The sequence below is a fragment of the Exophiala dermatitidis genome, assembly GCF_000230625.1.
Source record: "Exophiala dermatitidis NIH/UT8656 unplaced genomic scaffold supercont1.8, whole genome shotgun sequence".
Taxonomy (NCBI): domain Eukaryota; kingdom Fungi; phylum Ascomycota; class Eurotiomycetes; order Chaetothyriales; family Herpotrichiellaceae; genus Exophiala; species Exophiala dermatitidis.
Genome location: NW_008751653.1, coordinates 159,996 through 178,013, shown reverse-complemented (window position 1 = coordinate 178,013; position 18,018 = coordinate 159,996). Strand labels below are relative to the sequence as shown.

The 18,018-nt window shown below is 53.5% G+C and overlaps 7 protein-coding genes across 7 annotated transcripts; 5 read left to right on the top strand and 2 right to left on the bottom strand.

The window, feature by feature from the left end:
- Positions 1-1,030: 1,030 nt before the first annotated feature.
- On the top strand, positions 1,031-1,594 carry HMPREF1120_08829 (uncharacterized protein; the record flags this gene model as incomplete). Its single annotated transcript, XM_009163098.1, has 1 exon — positions 1,031-1,594. One exon carries the CDS (start codon positions 1,031-1,033, stop codon positions 1,592-1,594), a length of 564 nt encoding a protein of 187 aa, XP_009161346.1.
- A 997-nt stretch (positions 1,595-2,591) lies between these two features.
- Positions 2,592-3,584, top strand: HMPREF1120_08828 (uncharacterized protein; the record flags this gene model as incomplete). The annotated part of the gene is made up of 1 exon (XM_009163097.1): positions 2,592-3,584. The coding sequence occupies one exon, from the start codon at positions 2,592-2,594 to the stop codon at positions 3,582-3,584; it is 993 nt and encodes a 330-aa protein (XP_009161345.1).
- A 439-nt stretch (positions 3,585-4,023) lies between these two features.
- On the bottom strand, positions 4,024-7,266 carry HMPREF1120_08827 (uncharacterized protein; the record flags this gene model as incomplete). Its single annotated transcript, XM_009163096.1, has 1 exon — positions 4,024-7,266. One exon carries the CDS (start codon positions 7,264-7,266, stop codon positions 4,024-4,026), a length of 3,243 nt encoding a protein of 1,080 aa, XP_009161344.1.
- Positions 7,267-7,705: 439 nt separating this feature from the next.
- On the top strand, positions 7,706-11,908 carry HMPREF1120_08825 (nramp family metal ion transporter). The gene has a single exon (XM_009163094.1). It carries the CDS (start codon positions 9,231-9,233, stop codon positions 10,959-10,961), a length of 1,731 nt encoding a protein of 576 aa, XP_009161342.1. The 5' UTR covers positions 7,706-9,230; the 3' UTR covers positions 10,962-11,908.
- HMPREF1120_08826 (uncharacterized protein) lies at positions 11,039-11,826 on the bottom strand (the record flags this gene model as incomplete). The annotated part of the gene is made up of 2 exons (XM_009163095.1): positions 11,039-11,182; positions 11,272-11,826. The coding sequence occupies 2 exons, from the start codon at positions 11,824-11,826 to the stop codon at positions 11,039-11,041; spliced, it is 699 nt and encodes a 232-aa protein (XP_009161343.1).
- A 2,009-nt stretch (positions 11,909-13,917) lies between the features above and the next one.
- On the top strand, positions 13,918-14,874 carry HMPREF1120_08824 (uncharacterized protein; the record flags this gene model as incomplete). The annotated part of the gene is made up of 1 exon (XM_009163093.1): positions 13,918-14,874. One exon carries the CDS (start codon positions 13,918-13,920, stop codon positions 14,872-14,874), a length of 957 nt encoding a protein of 318 aa, XP_009161341.1.
- Positions 14,875-16,181: 1,307 nt separating this feature from the next.
- Positions 16,182-17,447, top strand: HMPREF1120_08823 (uncharacterized protein; the record flags this gene model as incomplete). The annotated part of the gene is made up of 1 exon (XM_009163092.1): positions 16,182-17,447. The coding sequence occupies one exon, from the start codon at positions 16,182-16,184 to the stop codon at positions 17,445-17,447; it is 1,266 nt and encodes a 421-aa protein (XP_009161340.1).
- Between the last annotated feature and the right edge of the window lie 571 nt (positions 17,448-18,018).

Sequence of the window (18,018 nt, the reverse complement as noted above, 5' to 3'; positions counted from 1 at the left end):
TCTTTTGAACTGGGTCAGATATATGCCGGTGAAAGAAGTCAGGTCACTCACGAATTCAGGCTGGGAAGATCCATGCTGTCTGAGTGACAATGAGCCTGAAGTGAGTTCAAGAGGGAGCAACCACGTGATGACAGGACTCACGCTAATGGTGTCTATCAATCCCTGGAATCTGCTGAGTTGTTGGTGATGACCAACTGGGATGATGTTGAAGAACGAAGAAGGATGAAAGAATTCTCACTCCGTGAAAGCTGAATAAAAGAAACAGGCCGCGGAACCCATAACCTTTAGCCAAACTTTAGGGCAGGCGCTGAATCCAACCAAATGCTCCCACGCTTTTCACTAACGCTGAAATGTCTTGTGAAACTTGACGTCGTCGATGCTGTTGTGTTAGAACGCTGGGGGAGGAGAGGGAACCAAGGCTGGCATGTCCATCGACGCACAAGCGCATGTGGACTACTTACAACAGACAGTACGAGTTGCTGCCTGTGCTTCAGTTGAAGACCTTGTTAACTCTCATTCAGCCTCCATCCCCGGGCTGTACGCTCTGGCTTTGAATACAGCACGGGAAGATACCCCTTTCAAGGAGTCTGATTCTCAGCCTTCCTTACATAATTGAGTGGACAAGGCTGTCCTGGACGATCACGCATGTTGGAGTCTGGGGCCATTACGTCACTGGGTTGATGAGAAATGGGCGTGTTGTGAATGCTAGGGCACCCAGAAAAATGGATGACCACATTAATCAAGTCACAAAATATAGATAGATACAGCAGTGAGTTGCTTAAACTTTCCGCTGCTATCTCTGTCACCGAAGAATTCTCAGTTCAGCTAGGGGCAGAAGAAGGCTTTACTTGGATAACACTCCGGAGCCTACCTACGATCTTGTTCTTCCACTCCTGCAGTGATTACCAACTCACTGCCGATACTGTTATCGAACCCGGAGACTATAGCTATTTATTCCTGGGTGAACATCTGAAAGATCCCTGCTCTGTAAAACGTTCAAACCCAAGTGCTCCCTTCTGCAGAGACGAATATGTCGGCACTCGATCCAAACGCACCCTCACAGCCAACCGAGCAGGCTTCGGTCAACCAGGCTGGCAACCCTGCTTCAAAGACCTCCGCCGAGCAAACTGCGTCCCACGAAACCCCGAACGCTTCCGACAAAGTCATTGACCGCCGCACCCCCCATGATGTGCCCTCTCAACATGGCGAAGCTGCACACCCAGGCGCTCGAGGATCTGGAGCCCGCGGGCCACTGACAGAGAAACTGATTCCAGAATCAGATGCGCAAAACTACGCAAAAGGTGACAGCAACCTCGAGGGTGAGCAGATGAGGATGCCAGGGGAGGGCGATGTGGCGCGAGCTGTACGAACAGGTGGCGGAGGCGGGCACGGCGAACAAGACTCCCTGACTGAGAATGTTGGCAAGAAAGAAGCCGATCATGCGCGCGAGCTCCACAAGCGAGGGGAACGGACCGGTAAAGAGATTGAAGAAGAGGAGAAAGAAGACTGGACCGGCAGGAAGGCAGACATCGCAAGTGCCCTGGGTGACGGGAGGGACGGGTCACCGAAGGTTGTTCTCGCACCCGAGGAATAGGCGGTTTACCTTCTGTCCGCTCCACTGAAGGAATGTTTCTGCGAATGTCCGCTTCAAGGAGATACCCAAGGAGTAAAATGGGAGTGAATGTGGCAAGGAAGTCGAGGATTTCATGGTATCACGAATGTCAACATCAAACGGCCATAGACCGACATCAACTGATGGTGATGATTTCAACACGACCGAGGTAGTACCAATCTTCCTAACAATATCTTCCACATTCTCCTTATTTGTGTTCGATGTTACTACTTCCTCTCAGGCACTACAAGCCCCTTCTTTGGGCCACTTTTGTTCTCACCACCAGCAAATAAGTTCTTTTCCGTTGCAAAGTCGAGTGCTCGCCCGCCAGGCATCTCATCGAGGTGTGCTTCTACTGTTCCCTACTGGTATCGCAGCTTCGGCCTTCTGCTGAGGCAGTCACACAGAATTCACTGCTCCTCATCTCGAGTAAAGTCATGTGCGAACAACACTAAGCAAGCCACATCTGCATGCTATGCGCTCCGGCTATCTTCGAATGAACAAAGAAACAACACCAAGGGAGACCCTTCATTGAAACCTTTCTGCCGTGAAGATGGACCCTTTGTTCCCCGCCGAACGCGGGTGACAAACAACAATGGACATCACTCCCACCGAGGAGAGGCATTGAGTGATGACAAGACAAAGGGAAACCACCAAGATCACTTGATCCTCCGCCGGCAGTTGATCGACTCGAATTGCCTGGTCACTAAGGGTGGAAGTGTGCAGAGCTATTTCATCACTTTTTTCTCGACTCGGTGGTTCTATGTTCATTTGCAATGCATGGTTTCAATCTGTCTCGCTGCCTTGATACTGAAACAAAACATGAAAGCGACTCCGTGATACTGATACTCGACTAACGTCCCAGGTTGTGCTACGTGAGGGCTCCGATTTGAAACCACAAACAGGAACCAATCGAAGGCAAGGTCGTAGCAGTCATACTTTGGTACGGTCCACGCATATATACAGACGCACAGCACACATGTGCCACTACTACAAGACATATATATATCAGGTCTGCGGGCACGTCAGCGAGTCGATCACGCCAATTGCGAAACGAGTCCGGTGTCCTCGAAAGGGAAAAGAATCGCAATCCAGATCTACACTCACCAACGACCCTGTGGGCTTGTCCTCCTTGCAACATCCAACCTTGACAAACGAACCAGTGGATGGCGACGAGACGTGCAATACTAGCAATCATTGCAGTGGGAGCATCGTTAGGAATGCAACGGTGCCGCCACGACCACCACCGGCAGAGACAGAGGCAGAGACAGCAAGAGAGACAGAAACGGCAGGGAGAGCGAGAGATGCAGAGGCAGCAGAGACGGAGCCAGCACCCGCGGCTCCGTGCACTCAGCGCCTAAGGCACCCCTTACATACCATCAACATCAACGACCTGTGTCCGGAATGCCAGAATTCTCGGGCCGCGCGGATTGAGTTGGTTGAGATCCACCACCACGCAACCAGCAAGGACACCGTGCACCGGATCTCTACGCGGGCGAGTGAGCGCAACTCCAGAAGTTTCGAACACGGAAGACGTATCTATCAAGGCTCGCGTGCGTTGCCTATGATGTTGGAATGTGGTAATGTCAACAACAACGATAGTGATGTCAGGAACTGTGACGATGTTGATTCCAAAGGGCTGCAACCGAGCATACATGAACAACATCAACATCAGCCACATGACAAAACGAAAACGGTCGAAACGTCAAGCCTGCACAACTGGTTCAGAGACTCGACGTCTAGTATATCTTCTAATTTCCTGGGCGCCAGCAGCAACGTCTCGGGCTCGCCGGGTTCACGGGCTTCGATAACGACAATAGCGACGAGAACTTCGGTTACTGGGGAATCTAGCGCACACGCTCAAGGTGACCGGCGCAGGAGCTCGAACCAGTCGTCTTCACCGGTGGTGGCACCGACTAGACTGTCGTTTGCGGCGTTCGCTACTGGGGATTCACACGGCACAGGTATTTGAGGTTGGCAGGCTGTTACTCGTGAACATACCTACATGTTTCCAGAGGTACATAGATACGGCAGTATGACCATGACTTATCGATGTCTTGAACGCTATGCATAGAATATTAAACATAACTTAACATTATCCTTGAGGGTGTCGTGTGAGTCGATCGGATCGACAGGGATAAAGATTGAGCTGAAAGCATGGAACACTCGACTAGTAGCGTGTGAGAATAAAAAGGGTTTGCTATTCAATGTCTATAATGTGAGGGGTATCATATTCGTCTATGCAGTAAAGGGATGAAATGCTTTTCTCTTTTGCTGTGGTTGCTTCAAGCCCCCATCATCCATTCCAACCTATCTTGTTCCTAAAAAAGGGGGGAACCACAGCAGAGGTGAAATCCTGTGGGAGGGTCGCGAACCCGGCTTCTCATTCGGTTCGTACCATTTATGTTGTTTCAGATCCTGGCAGCCGCGATATACTCACGATCGATGAATTCTGTGCCACTGTCCTCGTCGGTCCGCCTTCTCTCCAGCACCCAGCGACCATCAGTGTCTCGAGCGTAACTGACGCTCTCAGCACCACTACTGGTCCGGCTGTGGTGTCCCTTTCTCCTGTCCGCGCCAGCAAATGGTGCTGGCGACGAAGGCATTTTCTCTTGCGACGTAAAGGCAACTGGCACGGTCGGTTTCTTCCGCGGCGTGTTCTGAGTCAACGTCGCCCTTCCTCCTTCATCGTCATCTTCTTCTTCCGACTCCGGGATCCCGACTGGCGACGACCGGTCTTGCATCATGGACGAGGACATTCGACCCGAGCCAAGATCCGTCGGGTACGCGAACGGGTGACTGGACACATGAGCAAGTGGGGAAGTGGCAGGATGTCCGCTTCCCAAGCTGTTCACGCTGGAGGAACTACCCCCGAATGCTCTGCCACGAAGTTTCATTAGAGCGCTAAAGCTCATGTCGTCGTCGTACGCAGGAGAATCGAGTTCCAGAAGCTGCGCAATCCCCGGACTTGGCAGGGATTGTGCTGACCCAGGAACTCCGCCCGGGAGTTGTAGCGATACTACCGAGTTCCTGGTACTCCATTCGCTTCGCTCGGTGATGGGCGTCAAACTTGGTTCCTGAAAGTTGGCTTTGCCACTATGGCTCCGCTTGATACCACTGGAGCCGCGTTCAGCGAAATAGCCGCCATTGACCATCTCCGCCGTTCCCTTGCCAAGTGCGCGGCCGTAAAACCCAAATTCCTGTCCGTAAAAGCCATCGTCGTCATTGGCCAAGACCTCGGCATTAGCCTCGGCGATCATGGGGTCGTCGTCGAGGTCGTCGTCAAAGGGAAAGCCATCGTCCTCTGCAATAGCTGAACTGAAATTGTTGCTAAAGCGGCTCTCGTCCGAGATCACGCCTTGCTGGCTGGCCCCAAGTCCGGAGACTGAGGACTCATCTGATGTCTGGCTGAAACTGACTTTGCGATCAAATTTGCCATTTGCAGCTGCTTCGTTTGCGGCTAAAGCCAAAGCATCGTGATACGCGGCGAGATTGGTTTCGGTCAAGCCGGCGACGTGGCCCTGCTGATTGTGAGAAACTTGGCTCGCCGGCCGAAGATCGGCAGAAGCTTGGGTATCCTGCCCAAACCCGTGCTCTTCAACGGCATCAGGTCCGCCAACCCAGGTGGAGAGCGGCTTGACTTCACCATTAATGCCGGCCAACTTCTGGGCGAGTTCGAATTTGCGAGCATTCTCGGCGGGGATATCCCGGATTTCTCCTTGGCCATCGTCAAAGATCTGTTCGTCGACGGTCTCCCCGGGTGGTAAGGCTTCCACATCGCCGAATTCTCCATCATCGAAGTACAAGTCTTCGTCGTCAAACACCTGACCCTGCGGACGAGAGGTAAGCTGCGACCGCCGCCGTCCCCGCGTTTCTGACGTTGTAATACCAAGGCCATCAAACATGGAAACCATTCCATGGTCGATGGGCAGGTCCTTTGGTCCAAGCTCGCGCTGATCTTCTGGGTTGAGTCCTCTGGCATCAGCTATCCCGATGGGGAATCCTTCTTGATCTCGCGGAGTAGGCTGAGAGGCGTTGTTCGTGGAAGCAGGACTGAAACACATCGATTGTGGTGTGAAATGGAAATCTTGTAATGACGGCCTCTTCACTGTCGTAGAATCCACCGCCGCATTCGCCATATCCTCATGCTCGGTGCTTTGAGCAGCATATCGGGCTTCTAAAGCGTTACCGGCGGGGACATCAGAGAATTCATAGTCTTCAAAGTCGGCGTTGACGCCAGGGATCTTCTCCTCCAGACCGTCATCGTCATCAAAATCGAAGTTCGCAAAGTCGTCTTCATCGTCTTCCGCATTCGGCACGGACAACTTCTTCGTTGCCTGGTGTTGTTTATGCTTTTCCTCAAGCAGCTTTTCTTGCGCCAAAGAGTCCGCGCCACCGATCTGAAAGCTGAAGCGTGAGGATGTACTGGTCATATGCTTGGGAAGTGTTGCTGGAGGCGGCGCGTCGAATTTCGGTGACGGTGTTCTTTTAGGAGGCGGTGTCGGCGGAGCAGGGGAGGGTTCCGCCGGAGGTATAGGCAGATCCTTCGTACCAGCCGTCTCGGTTGTAGAATTCGCGCCTGGTTGAGGAACTGTTGAAGGTAGTCTTTTTGCAAACGCGGGAACATTCTCCGCGTCCTCAGGACTTTGCGAGGCACCGAGAGTACTGATGTTATGTAAATATCCCGTCCGATCCGGTTGCAACGATGGCCTGTCGTCCTGGAAGTGTTCTTTGAACATAGGACTGTGCGGTACATTTGGTGTCCCAACAGAAGCCACTCGCTGATGCGTGGCGTCGCCAGCCCGACCGGGATCAGGACTGTAGGCAGAGCGCAAAGCAGGAGAGTCCGTGTAGTTGATGTCATTGTGAGAATACAGTCTCCGCGTTCGCGGAGCCGAGAAGTCATGGACAACCTTGCCTCGAATACTGGGGTCGAAGTTGTCAGGCAGAGCGGGTACGGACAGGGTCTTTATGCTCAGATTGACATCTTCAAGCTTCTGGTTTTGTGACGCCCTTCGTCGAGCCAACAGGCTCATGGGATTGAGGAGATTTAACCTGCTCTTTTTGCCTCCATGGCCCTTTGAAGGCACGGAATCCTCGTGTGCGGCACGATCGAAACTATGGGTACGAAAAGTTGGCGATAAGGGATTGTCGCCCGGCTTTATGGAGGGATCCAACGATTTTCTCTGGTAGTATTCCGGAGGGCTCGTCATGTAGGATACCGGCGGAGGTCTGGGGGAGGTAGATTCGGACGCATCTGCTGGAAGCCTTGTGCGATTTGCTGCGTGGTTATGATCGGCGGCATCACTCGTGGCCGGGCGTCCAGATCCATTAGAAGTGAAGAATTTCGGTCGGCCCGTCTCGTCAGAGGTTCGCTGAAAGGATCTATTGTCGTAACCGAAAGTCTGTGTTGTAGGAGGTGCGGAAGGCAGGGCAGCAAAGCGATCGTAAGAGGGTGAGCTCAGAGGGAGCCCGTGCAATGGACTGTCCGAGTCATCTGTGCGCGGCGTAACTTCAGATGGACTCGACCCATCGCTGGGCTTATTGGGACGGTCGAAGAAGCGCCTGGAAAAGGACGGTGAGGTGGGAGACACATGATCGGACCTTCGTCTGTGCCTCTGTAGGGGCTGGTATTGTATCTTGCTGTTGCTCATTTTGGCGGACAAGCGCAGGAGGATGAAGAGGAGTGTACATGGGCGACAGTTCCCTGACGGCTATTGCGCATCAGGCCTTGAGATATGCTGGACACCGACACATCATTGTGAGGAATAGGTATCTTAGTCCTGTCGCCAATCCGACGTTGTACGGAATGGGTCAACGTCGAATTCGTGCTGTCGTCCCAGGAATATCCCGGAACCAAGCGATCCCACTGGCTCCCGCTACGAAACGGGAACGATCATGCACAAACCCGGCGTGTCTGGTCGAGTACAAGTCGAAGGTGATTTTGGAAACGTATGATATTGTCAAGCTGCTTGCGATGTTCAAATGATTGAGATAAGTGTCAAAAACGCAATGTGATGATGATGTCTCGTTAGTATGGGGAACGTCTCAGCATGCGAGACCGAAACCTGAAGAATGACCAGCCAATAACGAGGGGGAAGCTCACATGTGCCGCAGCTGTCAAACCGTCTCGTGCTGGGGGCGCCATCAACAGTTGGCGGCGTAGATCTACAGCCATTGACAAGAGGCGCCTGATTTCGCTGCTGTACATTGTACGTTGGCCTTTAGGGCGCCCCTCTGGCTTCGCCGTCTGAGAAAGAGGGCTAAGGAGCCAGATTCAGCCCGTTTCGGCTGGTTGCCGCCCCTAAGGCCTCTTAAAGCCGGAACCTCCCACTCGCAGGAGACGCCTATAACGAAGCCGGCTAGCTGGGCCTCAAACACTACTGCGTGGGCAAGGCTACTTCGAGCTCCAGCTTTGTTTACAGTATCTGCAATAATAACGAGGGCGCAGTGAGTTGCTGATGCACAGTACAACAACCTGGAATCCAGGAGAGAAGCTCTGAGAGCCGCCGGTAAAGTGGTATGGTGACTTCTCAGCACATCTTTGTTCCTGGGCTGCCATCTACTCCCAGCTACTCCGGGAGGCTCCAGATGGCCAAAAGTATGAACAGCGACCTCTGTCTGCCACGGAACCAAACCGTAGGCCAAGTGCAAACCAGCAAACGAAGGGCCTCCGGATTGGAAGCACCGGTGTTGAGTCACACTGTTTACGCGTCAGGTCCCACGACTGCTCAGAACCATACGATGGTACCTAGGTAGAAAAGAATGGGCGCTGTCATCTTCCACGAAACCAGGCATGCAGCAACTCGCAGCGGGCTGCGCGTCCGGCCAAACAGCCGGGGAACAAGAGCGGTGGCTCAACCATCCCACAAAACAGTGGCAGCGTGCAAAGTTAGATAGAGGCTATGTATTCCTCATAGGATTTCGACAGGTTTCCAGTTTCAGAATTCCAATGGTGCTCCGGCTATTTTGCGCCAGGCTGAGCAATGTACAGTCTGTTCATCTATCCGTGGTCCACTGCAGTCTGGACTTAGCGGGTGTCGCGTGCCTTATTCTTCCGGCTATGGCATATTATTAGGCCATTCGGACAATGCGAACGGACCGATCAGGGTCAGCAGCAAGGCGACGAGGACGAAGGATGACAGTAGCGCTAGCAGTCTTCTATATCTGTCCAAACCTTCCAGAAGAGCAACAAACTGTGCTCAGCCTGATATCGTAGTGACGAGGGCAAGATCATCTTTTTCTTTGTGACATTTTCTGGGCCGCGGCATACGTCCAAACGGTTGTTCTCATTTTCGTGGTGTTCCATCGAATCCCGCGCCCAAGATCTGGGCTGGTCCTCATTTTCTGCGCCATTCCCCGCACGTCTATTTTCAATCACCATCGGGAGAAACCGCGTCACGAGCCCGGACGCCGGATCGTCCTTGATAGCATTTTCGGACTGGAAGGCGACGACGACGAAGACTGTATAACAAACTATTATTACCTTGTACCTAGTACCGAGTACCTATCTACATACTCTGGTCACTCATATACATACCTAGACAGAGTGCCCCTGTCCTAAGGTTACAGCATTGGATGCATCCGATCCATCAGTCAGTCCACCGTTGCCGCCGTCATGAATTGTCCTTCACGACCAGACAATGTCGAGGGTCATCTCGACTGGAACCAGAATCCACACGCCTTGAGCTCAGATTTGACGACGAGGGCCGACCTTAATGGGATCGTCAACCTACGCGAACAACGACAGAATGAATCAGATCTCCGCGACGGCGACGAATATGAGTCAATACGAAACATCCCGGTCAACGAACCGGAGCCTGGTTTGGAGGCCAAAGACGCCTCCGCTGTCAAGGTTGATCCGATCATGAATACGGGAACGAGCGATCACTGCTCTCCCGCTGACCATACGGCCTTTCAACAACCCGCCGCTTCGCGCGGTTTGAAGCGATACAAGTCTCCGTCAGCGATCATGAACAAAGTCCTCGTCACGCTACAGAAGTATGCACGCTTCGTGGGCCCAGGATTCCTCGTTGCCGTTGCCTACATCGATCCGGGAAACTATGCCACCGACGTCCAAGCCGGGGCTGAGACCCGTTATCGTCATCTGTTCATCATCCTGATGTCCAACCTGTTTGCTATATTCCTACAGTCCCTATGTATCAAACTGGGGAGTGTCACGGGATTGAACCTGGCAGAAAACTGTCGCAAGCATTTGCCCAGATGGCTGACCATCATCTTGTATCTCTTTGCGGAAGCAGCCATTATCGCCACTGATATAGCCGAAGTCATTGGCTCGGCCATTGCGCTGAACCTCCTCTTGCACATCCCCCTCGTCGCGGGCTGTGCCATCACCCTGGTGGACGTCTTATTGCTTCTACTCCTATACCGGACGGATGGCTCCATGACACGAATCCGCCTGTTTGAATACTTTGTCATGGGCCTGGTGCTTGGAGTCATGGTGTGCTTCTGTGTTCAGTTGTCTTTCATCAAAGATACCTCTGCCGGCGAGGTTTTCAAAGGCTACCTTCCATCCTCCGCCATTGTCGAGGACAATGGAATCTATCTGTCCTGCGGTATCATCGGCGCCACGGTCATGCCTCATTCCATCTTCCTGGGTTCGGGAGTGGTGCAGCCACGTTTGAAGCATTTCGATGAACAGAACGGCCACGTCAATCTTACCGACGAACCCGGCACCGAGGAGAAGTATGTGCCGTCCATCTACGCAATTCGGGAGTGTCTCAAGTACTCGATTGTGGAGCTTGCTCTATCTCTTTTCTCGTTTGCCCTTTTCGTCAACTCAGCCATCCTCATTGTATCTGGCTCGGCTTTATATCCACAGACAGAAGCCACAGAAGCCGATCTGTTCGGCATCCATGATTTACTCAGTAAGAACCTCTCCAAGGCAGCAGGGACCATCTTTGCGCTTGCTCTTTTGCTCTCGGGAATATCGGCAGGGATTGTCTGCACCATGGCTGGCCAGATGGTGTCTGAAGGCATGCTTCACTGGACCGTGAAGCCCTGGATGCGGCGACTGATAACGCGGTCCATCAGCATCATTCCCAGTGTCATCATTGCGGCTGCCGTGGGTAAGGATGGCTTGAACAAGGCTCTCACTGCAAGTCAAGTGGTCCTCAGCGTCATCTTGCCGTTTATCACGGCACCATTGGTCTGGTTTACGTGCCGGAGCCACATAATGACGGTACGGGACGACCATGCCGGCCCAGGTAATCAGCCAGTCAATATGCGCAATGGTTGGCTGACGACGGCGCTTGCTGTGATGATCTGGCTCGTACTGGTTGTCATGAATGTTGCATTGCTGGTGTTGGTAGGCCTCGGAAAAGCCTAGAACGGGATTCGCACTCCCAAGGGGAGTAAAAGCAAGATATCTGACTACGAGGTTGTGAAATTGGGCGGCATTGGCGTTTAATCAGCTGTAGGCGAGTTTGATATATCGTCGGCGCGAGCCAACTTCTTCTTCGCGTCTTCCCTCAACTTGTCGGCTTCGCTTTTGGTAGCATCGGGCAACTGGCCAAGTCTACCCAGCTTGTCGAAGAACCATGCGCGGAGCTGTTTGTGAAATAGACGAGTTAGTCGGCCCAAGCAACGTTGATCATACGCAAAGAAGAGGATCCATATATGTTGGAACCAGAACTTACCCCATCAAATGGTGTACCCATGCCGTCACTCGGCTCACAGATGAAGATAAAATATATCAATGTCAACGTGATCAGAGTCTGCTGTAGAATCTTGATGCTCTTGTTCCATGTCGGTCTTGCCCACTTCAGCGCGGCTCGACGCCGGTATGTCTTCTCCAGATGGAACTGATGCTTCGGGTCGAGCGTGCGGAAATCTGGCGGCCACTGCTTGCGCGCCCGGTACGGATTGTTGTTGACATGAATTGGCGCCGGTTTGAAGGTAGGTGTCGGACGCCAGCCAAACATCCATTTTACCCAGGTCCATGGTGTTAACCGTGTCCCGGGGATCTCGCTTATGGGGGACCTCTGGGCTTCAGGGTATGCGTAGCGAGGGCGGCTGGCAGGAAGGGTGTTATTGTTGCCTTCAAGGCTGGGGCTTGAAGACGCTGGCGGAGCGGACGAAGACGAGGCTGAGTAGGAAGGTTTGGCCACCGGCTGGGTGAAATTCGCGGGTGAGTATGGCGACGCTGCGCTGGCGCTGTCCGACGAAGAATAACGAATTGAATGGAGTGGCATTGGAGTGTGGCGTATGCGGCGAGATGTATGCATACCTCCACGGCAATACTGCATGAAGAGCACGGCCCGAGAGGCTCTTGAGGGGTTATAGGTAGACATCGAAGGCATAGAAGGATTCCAGTGGTGTTAGTCAGTGCCGCGTATGTTGAAGTTCACTTTCCAAGTCGTTGTTCCGATCAAGCTGCAATTCACTTTTGCGGAAGATTCGGAAAATCGTTCATCCGAGTGCGGGTTGCCCGCGGAGGCTGTTTGTCAAGAAATTGATTGGCTGCTGACCGCGACATTGGCTTATGGACAATACGCAACAGCCTGGAGTCGAACCACGGCCGTTTCATTGCGGCCTTGACTTGGAGCCTACCTAGGTACTTGTGCGAAATAACAGCTTACAGGATCTCACACGCAAAGACTTCTCAATACGTGAGTGGCCGATTTAGAAATGTTGGCTGTCGCCATTCGGAACTGCTGCTTGACCAGGCCGATGGTAAGAACGATGACAGACTTGCTTGAAAAGGTAAAGCATCAATGAATCGAGCTTGCGTAAATTTGGTCGAAAGGCGAGGTGATATTGGCTGTTTTCGAGGTTGCGCCTGTCTAGTTATCGAGGCTTCAATGGCGGAACTCGTTCGACAACGCCTAGGAGCTGTGACCATATTGGCAACAAATGTTCCCTCCGACTTTCCCGCCACGGTGATTACAAACATGCCAGGCAACCCTTTCAGATCGGTGCTGGAGGCGGGGTATAAGAGGAGCCCAAGGAATCAACCGACCTCAGCTGCTGTCAGTTTCCGACAATACCATGTCGAGTTTGCGCAAGAACTGCTTTGGTAATCGAGACAAAGATTCCTGGCCGTTATCTGAGGCCGCCAACTTGAGCTGGAACAGAGATAGCCTGGCTTGAGCTAAGGAGGAAAGATACGGCCCCAACGAACTTCCCTGGGTGCAAGCTGTGTCCCGTGGACAGCAAGTTCGCCTCCAGGCAGCCCAATGCCTTTCGATGAGGGGCTGCTTCACTTGTGCTAGTGTGGGATGAGACATTAGACGCCTGCATAGGTGCATTCTGCCTGCATCGTTGACTGGAACCCCAGGGTATGTGGTTCCGTTGTGCCATGAGCAAAAGGAAGTCCCAGTCTAGCTAGCACTTGCAAAATTGTTGGCACTAACGCAGTGCCAGCGCCGGGTGCAGGGACGAGGGTATAACCATGATAGATGGCCGGTAGCCAGCGGATAGGGAGTAAGTCTCCTTGATGGCCATTTTCAACCAATGATGCCGGGCTCGAGCCAACAAGTTTCTTTGTTCTATTTGCCAATGTGCAGAAGATACGAACGGCCCTGTGGACCAGCGATGCTGGCAGATCTCAGTCCTCCCAGCGGCTGCGTTGCCGCTCGACTAAATTCGCTCGAACTTAGTCTTGTCGTTCCGTCCAAGTCTATTCTGCTCTTCTAGACCATACGGGGACGAAAAGTGACAGCTTTCATGTTGGCATGGCAGTAAATCCAGGCTCGACCGACAATTCTCTCCTTTATCTACTACCAGGTACGTATGATAGTACTTGTCTGTCAGGCTGGACTTGTCAAAACTATCCCAACCTGCAGGCTTGCATGTTGCCGGCCCCTTCTACAGGGGTCAGTGAGATAATGCTGCGGGGATTCGGGACTTAGTCTGACCACGCGCGAACTGACCAATATGAACCCGGACTTGAGAACAGTACTTCCACTGGGCTTCATGGCCAAGTCTCATGCTGTGACCAACTGCAGAAATTCCGGACAAGCGATTCCATCCAGGACGAGTGACCAGCGCATCAATCTGACCAATTATGCTATGCTGCCACGAGGCGCATGTTGGGCACCTTCACGCCCCGGAAGTGCCAATCGCCCTATCCGTCGAGTGAGGTGGCGCTCAGTATCCGGACGATGATTGCTTCTACCAAGTCATGAACCATCCTCTGACTCCTTGATGATAGGATACCACAAGTGTGGCTTGCTTTGCGGTGAGCGAGGATCAACTGCTGCAGCATATAACAGCTCCTGAGTACGCCAAAGACTCTCCTTCAGAAGCCTCTCCACACTCGATCTCCCACTCTACCGCCCAGGATGAACACTTTCAAGATCCACCATGGCCGACTCGAGAATCTTGACGATATCACAGGCTACCGCAGCTATACACATGATATTCTACCACATCAAGAATCCTCAATCAACCCTGGTGTGCGAGATGCTAAGTATGTGCCTCTGCCACCTCTCCCAGTGAAGCCGCAAATGAACAAACGCGAGCTTCGTCCAAGGCCGCGCATGAGTTTGCCGGCTCCTCCGCAAAGCCAGGGCTCCCGTGGGGAACCCAGCAAGCGCGTGCTTCGTCCCAGGGGTCGCACCAGCTTGCCGGTTACATCTCAAGATCAGCGCTCTCGCTTGGATCTCAGCAAGCTACCAAAAGATGCTGGCTCGAACAGCCTTGGTTTAAGAGCTCACAAGGACTGGCTTCCGTTTTTATTGCCCGATGAGGATCGGCATATCAGCATGGAGACCATCGCCCAGGAGACCCGACGCTTGGAAGCCTCCTGCCGTCGATTCAATAAAGAAAAAAATCAGGCCTTGAAGACGACCACCAGCTGGGTCTGGGACAAAGAAATACCTTCAGCAGCAGCGAGAATGTCCGAAGCGATGCCCGGCGTCGCAATCTGGCACGTTGGCGATCCCTCAGAGGGCATACAGCAGTCGGATAATGCGAAAGGCAAACAACGAGCCTCTGACTACGATCCAACGACTCCTACCCAGCGCAGTGTTGGACGATGCGGAGAATCCTACACTCATCCTAACACTAGCATGCAAGAGAGAGCGGCACAACCTGACCCCCTGCCCAGTTTTGAGAGCTTCGTACAGCAGACATTTGCTGGAATGGAGCCACCGAAAGACCAAGGTCTGTTGGGGCCGGCGATGCCTGATGGGACACAGGCTTCCTATGACCGTGCTTATGCAAGAGTGTTTCCCGGCCCGCTGAAGAGTCGAGAGGAAATGCAAGCAATCATCGCAAAAAGACATCGGGAGTTGTGACTGAACGTGCAAGGCCGATGCTGGCGAACAAACAGAAGGGTATTGTGGTCAGTATCTCTCGAAGGCATCCTTCATTTCTTTCGGTATCTCTTATGTAAGCAGGCAAATATTTTGTGAAGTATTCTATCAACCCCTAGAGTTTTTGAGCGATAGTTTGCCCCTTCCAGCACCCAGCCGACAATGGCAGCCGCGGGTCGTCTGAACTCAGCCCATTGCCTATGAAAGCCATTCCAGCCCAAGCCAGGCCATCAAGCAGCAGCGTAGAACCGCCCTGCGACATTGATTGAATGCGCTTCAACCTGCCGAGTCTCCTGCTATAGACAATGGCAGGTACCTGGTATGAACTCGATCCAAGTCAGGCATCAAGCCTCAATGAGCCAGATCGGACTTTGACAATGGGGTAGGCAGTTGTGTTACACTCGGGTACTGGGCTCACCGCATGTCACGCCCTGCTGCGGCTCACCAGGCCGGAAAAGTGTCATCGCAACTGTGGCGTTCGAGCCAGCGCGGGGGCATTGGACAGGGTTTGCTGTACTCTCTCCAGGGGTGGCGCTCGAGCAGGGCTCGGCTGCATACGACCGTAGCCATCCATGAACCGCGCTTCCCATGGCGTGAGGCAACCCCCGCTGCATTGCACCAGTTCTCCCTACGGCCAAATCTTTCTTTTAGCGTCCAGGTCAAACGGGGTTGGGAGGGCGACTCAACATCAAGGCAGTGCAACTCTGTGAGGCATGCCACGCCGGAACTGACACTGGATGGCTTGTCACAAGGCTGAGCATGAACTTCAAAGTTCACGGGTGATGGGATCGATCCGAAGAAAGGGGGCAGCTGATTGGTCGAATGGGCTGACGTCACCAACATCCGAAGCTGCCACCCACGCGGCGCGAGGTTCGAGAAACCTGATCGGTACACGGCGTTGCTGCTGCTTGATTCGACGCTTGCCCTTTCTCCTCTCCCAATGGAAGCCTCCAACTCATAGCATTGTGCATTTCCGCGCATTTTGATCCTTGAAAATAAGCAACCATCTCTCTGACAGATCGCTGCCATGGTCCAATGACGATGCCGGCGAAGCCGGGCAAGCTTTCTCACCAACGTCGCCCTTTTCTCAGCTGATCCTTTCTCTCGCCTTTGTTGTCCCCATTTCCCCCTGCGAGAGGAGAGAATACGAGAAGCTACACCGCCGGCCCGTTGAGCTGCACGACGCCTCGGCCCACGTCGTTCTGGCGTGCTGACGTCCGAACATTTGACAGGTGTGTCAAGGTTTCAGTCTGTCCCAACACTGCAGGCGACACCGCTACTACTAAGCCATGCTTTCTCATCCTTTCGGTGTGACCTGGCGCAAAGCGTTAGTCAGCCTTCCACGGCTGGTCCCCGACTTCGTCCTCCAGTTCACGAACCCAGAGGGTCCTCAGCCGGTGGTTTTTGACCTTCCTTCCAGGGGGTCGCACTTGATCCCTGTCTACGTCTTCATACCGCCATTGCACAACTCGCATCACCATAGGTTACAGACCCAAGGGGCCCATCTCAAGGATGCTCTGCAGCAGCATACCCGGACCCCAGAGCATGGAGACGAGCACGTGAAAGTGCCAGTGCTGATCGACTTTCATGGCGGGGGATTTGTGCTGGGATCACCACAGGAACAGGCGCCCTTTTGCGCGCAAATGTGCCGCGAGTCGAATGCGGTGGTCATCTCGGTCGACTATCGACTGGGCCCCTATGCTCAGTATCCAGCCGCCAACTACGATGCGGAAGATGTCCTTCGCGCCGTCATCGAGCCCAAAACACAGGCCTACAAGACACTGCGAGAAGGTATCCGCGAGCAGCTGGAGAAGGATGGGCGCAAACCATTTGACCTCGACGAAGCGAGAATTGCCTTGTCCGGGTTCAGCTCAGGAGGCAACCTTGCGTTGAATCTCGCGCTAAGCGTCAAGGACGACCCGACAATCCACAAGGATTGGCCGAGTCCGATCCCCTGGGACTTTCAGAACGACATCCCCGTCTTGTTGTTCTACCCCAGCCTGGACTGTCGGCTTCTTCCACATGAGCGGCCGCGGCCCGAAGGTCTACCCCCACCATCGGGGATTCTGGAGCGATGGGCGATCGAGAAGGAACTCATGCCGACCTACCTTCCAGTCGACTGTCGAGGCCATCCTCGCGCTAGCCCCGGCCTGGCCGACCTAAAACCCAAGCGTCCAGGGGAACAGGCGGGACTGCATCCGAAGGCCAAGCTGTGGTTGCTCCTACCGCAGTACGACACGTTGCACTCTCAAAGTATCGTCTGGATCCAGAAGGTCAAGGATGAAGGCCGCATGCATGACCTCACCGTCGAGGAGGTCAAGGGCGTCGTGCATGGCTGGACGCAATTTCCCGACTCATGGATCAGCGAGGAAGAGAGGCGGCTGAAGGCCGAAACGTTTCGGAAGGCCAGATGTTTTGTGGAGGCGTTTTGGGCGCCCGAAGTCAAGGGAGTCGCTGTTGATCCCGGCCGCAAGGAGGGGGATGCAGCGTCTGCCTCCATGTCAAAGACAGATCCTGCAGTGCGGGACAAGTCAGAACCAGTGACAACCTGTTGATGTTTGACGTAAAGGTCCGGATGGAAGAATTGACAGGGAACAGAAAAATACATGCACGGATAGAAAGGAACTGACTTTTGCTTGCTGGTTGGCGTAGCCAGACTGGTACATATGCATACCACATTGGCACTGTCAACAGGCAGACATTGGTACAGCTTCGGCTCCAGCCTCACCGGACTTTTTGGCCCGATTCTTGATGTGGTCTTCTTCCGGCTGTGCAATAGCACGAATGAGAAGCCAAGCAAAAGGTATGAGTGAGGCATCCTTCGGGTTTGATGAGGGTTGTATGGATCCACGTGGGATGTGTGGCTGTCGCCGACGGCTGGAGCCGACCCATGAGACGAGGTGACATGCACGGGAAGGCGAAGGCATCGCCGTGGAATTGACCTGTGCCAACAATCAATGGCACGGATGGGACGGATGACACACTAGCTGGGAAGTTCAAATTGTCGGTTGTGCTAATGCGCAAGTTCCATGCTACTGTACTTCGGAAGTACTAGTAATGCACCTGTCTGTGTACTGGTTACTGTTGACCGTTGAGACTGGCAGGGGGCGGTTGGGATTGGGGGTT